At 38.3% G+C, this 11,796-nt stretch overlaps 1 protein-coding gene across 5 annotated transcripts in view; it reads left to right on the plus strand.

Annotated features, from left to right (window-relative positions):
• Hnf4g (hepatocyte nuclear factor 4 gamma) overlaps positions 1 to 11,525 on the plus strand; it is a 147,346-nt gene extending 135,821 nt beyond the window's left edge. For all 5 annotated transcript variants that reach the window (XM_075971453.1, XM_075971454.1, XM_075971455.1 and 2 more), the window contains 4 exons: positions 3,113 to 3,265; positions 3,382 to 3,618; positions 4,581 to 4,703; positions 8,537 to 11,525. In XM_075971453.1, the coding sequence (XP_075827568.1) occupies positions 3,113 to 3,265; positions 3,382 to 3,618; positions 4,581 to 4,703; positions 8,537 to 8,658 (635 nt within the window). In that variant the 3' untranslated portion in view covers positions 8,659 to 11,525. The remainder of the gene's footprint in view (positions 1 to 3,112; positions 3,266 to 3,381; positions 3,619 to 4,580; positions 4,704 to 8,536) is intronic.
• The last annotated feature ends 271 nt before the right edge of the window (positions 11,526 to 11,796 follow it).

The following is an 11,796-nucleotide window of genomic DNA, read 5'->3' on the forward strand; positions in this document are numbered from 1 at the left end:
CATTGTGCTAACATATACTCTCTCGTTTATTCACTGAAGGTGGTAAACCCTGCTATCATGCCTATTCTGCAATGAAGGAATAGAGGAAGTGAATGTTTTGATCATGATGGAAAGTCAGTCAGCCAAGACCTAGAATTCTAAACCATAATAGGGACAACAGAATGTGCCATGGACCTCAGCTAAACATGTTGGCTGGATTTCTACCAGACACTGTGAATTCTGTTCTTTCTGTAAATCTTTTTATAATATAACCTGGAAAACAAGCATGCTATACCTCATTTTTTCATTAATAACTAGGTCAACTCTTTTCACATGACAGAATAGAATATTCATAAAGATAACTATATACAATGATAGGTATGTTCAGTTTGTGTGGCTGTGGTAATCATCTCTCTTTCCATGTATGTGTATATACGAGCATTACATTTGCACACTTTAAATATATACGATATTTTAGTCCCTCACACATCAAGAAGCTGACATTGGATCTGGGAGATAGGTTGGCACTTCAGTGTTTGGATACTTTGGGACATACAGAACGTTGGAAAAATACCTGAAACAATCAACTTAAAAGGAGGAATGGTGAAGCCAGGTATTGGTGGCTCACATCTTTAATTCCAGCACTCAGGAGGTAGAGGCAGGCACAATTTTGAGTTCAAGGCCAGCACGGTCTCCAGAACAAGTTCCAGGATGGTCACACTACCCAGAAAAGCCCTGTCTCCAAAACCCATCCGTCCAAACAAACAAAGGTGAAAAGTTTATGTGGCTCCCAGTTCCAGAGGTTTCTGTTTATAGGTGCTTGACCCTGTTGCTCTAGACAGGGGACAGCACAGAACACTGTGGAAGGCGTATTCTGCAGAGGACACTGTTCATGTTAAAAAGAGAGAGAAATATAGTGTACATATACTCCCTTCAAAAGGACACCTTGAGGACCGGAGAGATGACTCAGGGGTTGAGCATTAACTGTTCTTCCAGAGGACCAGGGTTTGATTCCTGGTACCCACAAGGTAGCTCACAGCTGTCTGTTCAAGGTGATCTGACAACCCTTTCAGGCTTCTGTGGGTACTCAGCACATAATGTGCTGCACAGGTAGACATGGACACCAAATACCTGTGCAGGGGAAAAAAAATCAAATTAAAAAAGGGCATATCTTCAGTGAACTAACCCCTTCCCTTCCCTGAGCACCTCAGTTTTAAAGGCTTTACTATTTCCCAGTGATGCTGTAAATTGCAGTTTAAAAATTCAATGTATAAGCCTTTGGGAGATATCCAAGATCCAAATAATAATAGTCACCTTTACCTACAGTGGGATAATTAAAAATATATCTTTTTATATAGTACCAGGATATGTTTATTTTTTAAACTGTGATAAATATTTACCACATTATACCCAGAGAATGTCTAAGATAGAAATATTTGGAGGGTTAGCTGCTCTGCTCTATCACATTTCCGAACTCCCTTGAACTCAGTTCAATAAATTGGCCAAGTCACCTCTATGTAAAGAAACTAAGTGTCTTAGATAGGATTTCTATTACTGTGATAACACGGACCAGAAGCTACTTGTGGAGGGAAGCGTGTACTTTGCCTTCACTTCCACATGACTTCCTGCATCACTGAAGGATGTCAGGGCAGGAGCTCAAGCAGAGCAGGGGCCTAGATGCAGGAGCGGATGCAGAGGCCATGGAGGGATGCTGCCTATTGACGTGCTTCTCATGGCTTGCTCAGCCTGCTCTGTTATAGAACCCAACCACCAGTTTCAATCACTAAAATACCCAATGGGTTTGCCTACAGCTAGATCTTATGGAGGTGTTTTTCAATTGAGGTTCCTTCTGCTCAGTTAACTCTAGCCTGAGTCAACCTGAAATTAAAATCAGGTGGCACAATAAGGAAGAAGAGCCTGGGGCGATGGCTGAGGGGGTCAAGTCCTTTCCACATAATTGTGAAGAACTGAGTACAAATCTCCAAGACTTATGTAACATCAGGTGCTATGACATGCATCTGTAGGCCCAGGACTTCTATTGGGGAGGGCAGGCAAACGAGGGAGGTTTCTGGAATGCTTACGGGCCCACTAGCAGGGCATACAACACGGAGCAACAGAGATATACTGGATTAAATGATGTGCAAAGTGAGGGTGTCCTCTGACTTCTATGCATAGGCTGAATGTATTGCAGACCTGCCTCCCCTTACACACACACATAAAAGAACAAACCCTAAAAATGGAGTATACTATCTGTGAGGCAACTCGTGACAATGCCCGTGCTAATTCTTCTCCCACGCTTAAGCTTGTTTAAACTGCATCTGATCTGTTCTTACTCTAAGAGCACCGAAGCATGCTGGCTTTAATCCACTGTTAGCAAGGAGGATTCTTTAGGATTTGTGTTCAGCTCGTTAAGGACTGAGGCACTAATAGAGGCCTGACACAGAGGAAGGCTAATCATTACCGGTCGATTCGCCCCTGTCAATTATTAGCTGGTTATGAGTCTACTTTTTGTTATCACCAGTGACGGAGGCTGTTAAAACGCACACGGGTACATTATCGTTATCGATTCTCTCTGAGTGTTCTGATGTTCTCGCCTGACAATTCAGTGCCATGGGAAGGTGCAATACCTAACACAGTCCATGCCACAGGACACCATTTTGAACACCAATACATAAAAAGGCAAACAGCGTCCAACAGTGTTGAAGGAGCTGTGGGCTGCTTTCCTGCCACCCAGCTCCCAGCTGCCTGGTTAGCTTATGCCCCGAAATAACAACACACAAATTGTATTCTTTTAAACACTGTTTGGCCCATTATATTTAGCCTCTTCTCGGCTAACTCTAGCACTTTGGACTAGCCCATTTCTAATAATGTGTGTAGCACCCCAAGGTGTGCTTACCGGGAATATTCTAGCCTATGTCCATCCTGGGTCGGAGCTTCATTGTGTCTGCCCCAGAGAGCAATGGCCTGGCATCTGAGCTCACTTCCTCTTCCTCCCAGCATTCTGTTCTGTTTACTCCACCCACCTATGTTCTAACCCATCAGGGCCAAGCAGTTTCTTTTTTAATTAACCAATGACCTTCCTCCATCACAACAGTCCAGTAGAGACAGTGGTTAATTCTTTATTTTCTTCCAGGAAACAACTACGTCATTCACCGTAACAGCTGTGAAGTCGAAGTCAGCCGTGTGGCTAACCGGGTCCTCGATGAGCTGGTTAGACCATTCCAAGAGATCCAGATAGATGACAATGAGTATGCCTGTTTGAAGGCCATTGTGTTCTTTGACCCAGGTGTGTTTTCAAAACTGTGAAAATTAGTAGCGTGATACTTAAACGATCCTTCCCCACCTTATAGAGTCTTCCATCTGCCGGCCTCCTAAGCGTGCTTGTGTCTGTTCCCTCACCAGATGCAAAGGGCCTGAGCGACCCCGTGAAGATTAAGAACATGCGGTTCCAGGTCCAGATCAGCCTGGAGGACTACATCAACGACAGGCAGTATGACTCCCGGGGCAGGTTCGGGGAGCTGCTCTTGCTGTTGCCCACCCTGCAGAGCATCACCTGGCAGATGATTGAGCAAATTCAGTTCGTCAAACTGTTCGGCATGGTGAAAATTGACAACCTCCTCCAGGAGATGTTGCTGGGCGGTGAGTGCACTTCCGCACTTCCTTATTGCTTAGCTTTACTGCCCATGCACAAGAGGATGGTCCCCCTTTATTTCCTTTGACCTAGAATTACTTCATTAGTTTGAGGTTCCCATTCCTCCCTGTTGTTGGTCTTCTAACAGGGCATACAAAATCTAGTTTGCTGCACATAGAGAGTCTACACTATGTGAGGTAGACAAAGGATCTTGAATAGATTACGATGCCAGTTCTTCCTAGCCCTTAGCATTGCTTGTGGGCCTGGCCTCTGACTTCAATCCCCAGACTCTTCCATGTGTGCTCACTAGAATGCATTCCTCACTTTGAGGGCTTTGAGAAGTATGGATTCTTTTGACTTTCACTTCCTTAAAAGTCTAAAAACAAAGAAATTGCTGCTTAACCCATATACGAATCAAATGACTGAAAAATGAACACTTTGCCCCTGAAGGAATTAACTGACATAAACTCGTAGAAGAAGAAAATGCTACTTCAGGGTTGCAATAAATGTCAGGAATAAGTTAAGGAATCGTTATTTTATGTTCTGATTTAGATTAAATTTCCTTGGAAAGTCACTATATCTATTTTTAGTTTTCTGGTACTTAATGTGTTCCTAATGTTATCTTTCCGAAATAAAAGTTGTTCATGCCATTAGGGTGAATCCAAATACTATAAACTTGAGGTAAGTGATTCTTGGAATTGCTTTAACAACAGGCAGGAAACCTAATGATTCCAGGAAACAGCACACAAGGTCCATTATTAATACTCAATATTATGATATAGCATTTATTTCTCCAACGCACCATGAAAGCGGACATTGTCTTTAACATGGGGGTAGTGCTCTACATTTGTTTCTGAATTTTTCCAAATGTACTTTGCAAATAGTAGCATTTAAACGATCATTGGAAACGTGCATCAAGGTGAAGCCACAGTAAATGTCACTAATGCAAGCCTTTTTATGTCTTTCGTAGGTGCTGCCAATGATGGAAGCCATCTCCATCACCCAATGCACCCCCATTTGTCTCAGGATCCACTAACTGGGCAAACGATACTTTTAGGTCCCATGTCCACATTGGTTCATACAGACCAAATCTGTAAGTATCTGAAGAAACCCCATCTGTAACATCTCTTAACTTTAGTTATTTGGGGAAATTATAACTTAGGATAGGAAACTCTCAGTTCCCAGGAACTGCAGATCTTAGATGGGATTTCCTCCACCGTAGTTAGATATATGAGACTTAAATACTCAGGTCATTACTTACTCTCTCAAGGTATGAGTTCGAATCCCAAACTGAAGATGTAAAAACTTAAATTTTTTCTATTCTATAAGTCTGGGCAACATAAAATATACAGATAGTGTCTGCCTTGGTGTTGGTATAGAGCCATACAAATAGCCATTAAATGGAAACTAAACCAACAAATTGTAATAAACAGTATGGTTGCTCATGACCTGTAAAATTTATAAAATACCAAAAGCTCTTCACTACAGATAGAAAACGTATTAAGAATTTGAAAAAATAAACGTGATATAAGGGATCAGAAACAGTGAGAAGTAACACCATATAATTTTGTTGTTAAAAACATAACAGACTAGTTTGAGTGTTCCTTGCTGCCTTAACACTTTAGAAGGACTCACCTTTCTAGGGTTTGTGGGATCAGGGAGAATGGAGCCTATAAGTGAGGTGAATTAAAGTATGTAATAGCCAACTTTACACAAAGTCTGGGACAATTTATACTGTGAGGGTTAAGAAAGGTCACCTAAGTAAAGTTCTCCTGAGTTCGAACTGATACAATCACAAGAACAAGACACATGTGGCAAAAACACATTTTTCCATACAAAGAATAAAAGTTTAAATATTGAATTGAATAACAATAACAAGCAATAATGAGTACCCCGAAATAAATTCATTCCCGTCTTTTCCACCCAGAGGAGCACAAAACACATTCTAAAAGCAATTGCTTGTTTTGAAGAAACTGAAGTCACAAGACTCTTGTATTGTTTTCTTGAGTGTTCTCATAGTCGCTCAGGGTTCTCCTCATAGGACTCCCATCCTGGACCATGTCCTGACAGAAAGGAAACATTTTGCATGAATGGTGGTCAGTTTTACCCCTTCAGAAGCTTGAACCAACTTTCCGCATCTTACATTTTCCAGGCTCAATGTCCCGATGTAGCTGTGCAAATTTGTTCATTAGGACTTTTTTTCCTTTGTTGATTTCACTTCCATTGCTTTTTTTTTTTTTAAATCAAAGTTTCTCTCCCTTACACAAACATGTATTCCTTTCTAAGTTCCTGGATGCATGTTTCTAGCCTTAAAAAGCAGTAATATTTGCAGAGCTGTTTCTGCTATCATCCCGCGTAGACTTGAATTTCAATTTCCAGCATTATTGTTTTTATTTCTTTGTTGCTTATCATTGCTGTTGGTCAATTCTTTCAATTATCCAGTTTCCTAACTGGTTACCAGAGATCATTATTGTGATGACAAGAAAGAAGACAACTACATGATGTGTCTTTGCCTAAGCTAAACAAAAGGTGTCAGTGGCCTATCGCAGACAGAGATGCATTGTGATCAGTGACTGATCAAAATGGCATCTGTTATTTAAGAAGTGGTTTCTAGATGGAAGATTGAGACTAAGTTTTGTTTACGCAGGTATTCGTGAGTAATTGTACGTTACCATGGTAACTGGATTTTAAACCACGTTGTTAAAAGATTAGTGCATTTTCACTAAGCTATGGTAACTACAATTACAACAAATAATAATTGTGCAAAATGTGGCTACTTAAGAATTTAAATCTTTAGAATTTAAAAAACTGTTAAGTGTTATAAGTTGTTGGTGGCCATGTTAACCACTCATTGGTGTAGGCTTAATGCAGGTTTGACTTTTTAAAGTTACTCTGGGGATAAAGATTCTATTTAACATGGCATCTAGATTGATTGGTTAATTATCTGTGAATCAATGTTCATCACTATGGCGGGAACTAAGAGGGACTGACTACTCACCAGAAAATATTGGTTTTGGTACCTGGTTTCAGTGCTTTCATAATGTGCTTGCTACATTCCGCCCACTGCAGGGAGAATGACCAGACAACTTTAGACAGGGCTTAGTGCAGAAAAACTTCTCCTTTCAAGGCAGCCAAGAAGCAAAGAATTAGAGAGAGGATTGGGGCATGCACAAACCACTTTCCAGAGGCATTCCCCAAAGATCTACTTCCAGCTGAAGTTTCCACCACTTCCAAGGCACCACCAATTTGAGGCTAAGCCATTCATATGTGGTCTGAGAGAAATGCCTCATATCAAAACATAAAACAGTGCTTATGAATCTGTACCTATTAATCAAAATTTTACTTTTCGTCTATTTTCTTTTGATATCAAACCAGGTAATGCACTTCACTGGCTTTTGTTATAGTGATAGAATTTTATGCACATTTGCATTGCCTACTGAACATAAAATAGTCTTTAATAACTATTTATAATTTTGGTGCACCCACATGGCCCATGTAGTTTCACATTTTTGGAGTTCTACTTGACTGGCTTGTAAAGGAAAACTTGAGCTTGCTCGTGCTCACTTGGAACTGTTTGTATTTTATGCGAAGTGAGACGTTAAGCATCAGCTAAAAGAAATCAGTGGTTCTTTGATCTTTATAGAAGATTCCTAAAATTTAAAACTGCTCTATTTATCAAGAAATAATTTGAGTAGAAATTTTCTGTATTTTTATTCAAACAAGCCACATTACAGAGAGACATACATAGATCTAATATACATGGGAAGCAGAAAAAGACAAGATCTCTAGAGTAAATTGGGAGCATGAGGACCTTAGGAGATGGTTGAAGGGGAGGGGAGAGGGAGGGAGGGGAGCAGAGAAAAATGTAGAGCTTAATAAAAATTTAAAAAATTAAGTGCTGCTTTTTGCGGGGTGGTGGTGGCACACGCCTTTATTCCTAGCACTTGGGAGGCAGAGACAGTTGGATCTCTGTGAGTTCAAGGCCAGCCTGGTCAACAAGAGCTAGTTTCAGGATAGGTTCCAAAGCTACAGAGAAACCCTGTCTCGGGAAAGATTTTTGAAGTAATTGCTAATCCATACTTAGCAATAATATAAGGTATTAAAGAATAGCAGCCATAAGGAGATTGTTCTTGTTTTTATATGCATTCTTTAAAAACTGAAAAATCTATGACGTTTATGAGTAAACATTTAATATTAGTTATATCAAATATTTTGTTTTTAAAAGTTAAAGGATATCATAGATTTTATTTTACAATATACTAAAATTCCACGATAGGAAGAAATATATTGCTACTCAATAAAGTATTCAAACTACATTTCAAAAAAATTTTCAATTCAATTTTTTATATTCAATTACTTTCTATTCGATTATGCAGGTTTGCTCTTAGCATTGAAGGGGAAGGAGCAGGCCAGCTCAATTGTAATAGGATTGTATAGCAACAAACTAGCGTGCTCCAGAGGTTATGGGCTGCGGCTTAGATTTCAAAACTCTTGTAAAGCAACTGAACTTTAATTTTTAGATCATATAAAATGTATAGAATGCAAGCCACATATATGCTCATTTTATACATATCTTGACTAGAGATGTTATGAAGATTGCTCTTTCTAATATTTGGGATAAATCAACATTTTAATAATTGTCTTTAGTAACTTCTTTCTTCTGGGTGTATAGGAGAACATATGAAAGCCAGGAAACATTTTGAAGTGAGAACAGATTGCTTAGCATGATCGTCTCTCATTGTTTAACTTTATGTGGGAAGAGAGGATGAGCATCTCACCATTAGTGTGTCAGGGGCCTGATAATTCATTCTAAACATCAATGTGACCTTTTCTCTAAATATACTAATGCCTATTGACATTCTGTAGAACCTTGTGCGGTGCGGCAGAGAGATGGCTAACATACACTATTCTGTGTTTCCTTTTCAGCAACTCCGGAAACCCCACTCCCTTCCCCACCCCAGGGCTCTGGTCAAGAACAGTACAAAATCACTGCGAATCAGGCGTCCGTCATTTCACACCAGTCCCTCTCTAAACAAAAGCAGTTGTGAGAAGGTGCTTGCTTCTGAATGGTACTGTGTCAATGTGAAACCCATTGCTCTTGAAATGTCTCAGGATGGTACTTTTGCCAACTTTTAGGCAAGGCTTGCTTCTCCATGGTGCTGTTGTAAGGTGGTATCCTATTTTCTTGTTTGTAACCACATTATGCTTATTGTTGCTGTAAAGGAAAGCTTTCACATGCAACCTCTGTATATTTGAATTTGAAGGTTTTTTTTGTTTTTGTTTTTTTTTTTTATAGTGTATTGTTTCCAACTATTCCTGCACTGTGCCCACGCTACTGGGATCTTATGTATGGCTTTCTTTTTTTTTCATAATATTAATTTAAATCTGTAAATAATTGCTTTGTTGTAATGTGGTGCAGAATTAAATGTTCTTATTGGTTAAAAGTAGATCAGCAACACTAGGTAATATAAAAATAAACCAATTATTTAAAAAAATAAATTGTAAACTTGAAGATTAGAGAAGGTGAGCGGTAGCTGTGGACTAGAGCATTTCTCGAAAGGATAGTAGTCGGGGCCTTCTGCTACCTGCAGCAAATGTTTCTGTGTTAACTTCAGAGAACTAACGCCATTTTAAGGATGACTGGATATACTCTGCAATGTGACTAAATTTGAAGAGGTCTGCTAAGGGAAGGCATGTTACTTCTTTTAGTGATGATACAAGCCATAGTAAAACAAAGTCATGCCAAGCAATGGCTCAATATAGACGGGAATTCATGTCTCACTCTTAGGAAATATGGAAACTCACTCATTCATTAGACTTTGGCGCATCCCCACACCAGCTCTCTGGGAAACCAGGAAAGTCTTTCTATGTGAACCTGTGTCAGCTCAGGTTATACAACTCTGGGAGAAAGGACACCGGAGAACATGTCTTTGAACACATTTGTGCAAACCCAGATCTGGTTGGTTTTAATGAGATTGGGTAAGGATGTGGTTTTTAAAATATATCCAGGCTGACAATGGAATATTATTTGCCATAGTGCTCATGAATGAAGGTAATAAGTACACAAACTGCTTACAATATTTGCAATGAGGGTAAGAGATCAGTCTTATACCTTTTGCAATCCTCACATCTTTCCCTATAAAACTAAAGAACATAAAAATACACAAGATTGGTTTTGATTACTTAGGGAAATTTGCAGCATAGGAATATACTGAACATCTAATTCTTGACTAAAAAGTAGCCCCAACTAGTTGATGTAGTACCTACATCTGGAATTTATTTTCAAGGCATTAATTATAGGACACCTTATGAAGCAGTAATAGCCCCACCTCTGTGTGTACTTGCTCTCCTTCTCCCAGCCTTTCTTGTTCTTTCCTTTTTATATTTACAGAAGTAGTGAAAATGGTTGAATACATGAATATAAATATTATTATATAAGTATATAAAATCGAATATATATCAAAAGTTAAAAAGCATCCAAAGTTGTAAGATTTGGGTTAAGGTTTTCCAGGGACCTTCCCAGTTACTCAGACTATGAGTCATTGTTTCCACCTTTCTAGTGGTACAAAGACCATTTTCATATGAACTAACTCGGCTCTAAAAGTGAAGTAGTCTGACAGCTATCAGCACTTTCATAGAATCACCTGTATTTCTTCAATTGCAACTACCCTTGTAAACTAAAATATAACATTGAGTGAGTGAGGGGGAAGGCAAAGAGAAAGAGGGGTTCTTTAATTCTTAATATTTTGAAAATTTACTCTTGTTCCATGAAACAAACAAGTAACTAAATCTCGTGAGTATAAATATCATTTGTAGGTTTTGTTTCCTTCTTTAATGTTACTCTCCTAAAATAAAAAACTAGTCTACCTGGGTCACTATAAGAAAATACGATATACTGGGAAAAGTAAACAACAGAAATTTATTTCTCATTGCTGTCCATGTTAGGAAGCCCATGAGCAAAGAATTATCAGATTCTCTCTCTGATCTATAGATGGCTATTTGTGAAACAACTCTCAGGGACCACTTTTGTAAGAATACCATTCTCCCTCATGCAGGCTCAGCCCTCGTGACCTCTTTACCTTCCAGTATCCCCATCTCTGCATAGCATATTTTTGACTGTGTAGCAACATAAGTGAGGAGGCATTTGGGCATTCAGACCATGGCAAATCATCTAAAAACACAGAATATAAAATTTATATTTGGGTGAATAATGTGTTAATAAAAATTTATGAAAAAGTTATGTTTAAAAAACTATTGCTATTAACTTTGTTTAATAACTATTGTCAGGGAATTTGTAATATAGTATTTTTATACATCAAGCTGCCAGAAATGGTGGACAAAGAAGAACTGATGTTTTCAATGTATTATCATGATATTGTTAAGAAAAGTCATTGCTTTTATAAAATACACTTTTTCAGGTGACAGATATAAATAATTTATTGTGAGATAACAATTCATTTTATAAATGCAAAATTATTTTTATAAATTTCATTGTTGAAAATCAGAAATGAGTAACTTTTTAAATGTTGAATTACAGTGAGATTAAAATATTTCTAAACTGTGATGCCTGTTTTACTGAGCTTTCTAAATAAAAACTGAGAAAATATAGCTAAAATGGGATGCTTCATTAGTATTTAAAACTATTTTTATCACTTTGGAAATACATGGCCATTTGTATTGTCAGTGTGTTATATTGCTATAGAGTGGTCTTTAGGCAGCAAAGATTGATATTTAGCATATATATACATACATACACACATATATGTGTATATGTATATGTATAAATACCTCTATTTGTATACCTGGGTTTGATTTCTAATTTGGTACCAGTAATTGATAAATATGACCAAAATAGCCAACTGCTAATCTAATAGTGTGTTAATAGTGTGTTAGTCTTTTCAGTTTCTGTGATTAATCACAAAACCAAGGCAATTTATTGAAGAAATAGTTTATTTGTGCTTTTTGTTCCAAAGCAATAAGAGTCTATTACCATGACAGTAGAGTCCACTTCCATTTAACTCCTTTCTAAACAAGAGATATTCCCACTTGAAGGGTGTCTACTCCATAAGAATGCCCCTTGAATCTAGCCTGCTATACCTTCCTGGTACAAATGTATATACCCTCCACATGGTAATCTCTCTCTTTTTATAGATATTCACTTTTGCTCATTCAAAAAGAAAGAATAT

Source organism: Microtus pennsylvanicus, chromosome 5 (assembly GCF_037038515.1).
Source record: "Microtus pennsylvanicus isolate mMicPen1 chromosome 5, mMicPen1.hap1, whole genome shotgun sequence".
Taxonomy (NCBI): domain Eukaryota; kingdom Metazoa; phylum Chordata; class Mammalia; order Rodentia; family Cricetidae; genus Microtus; species Microtus pennsylvanicus.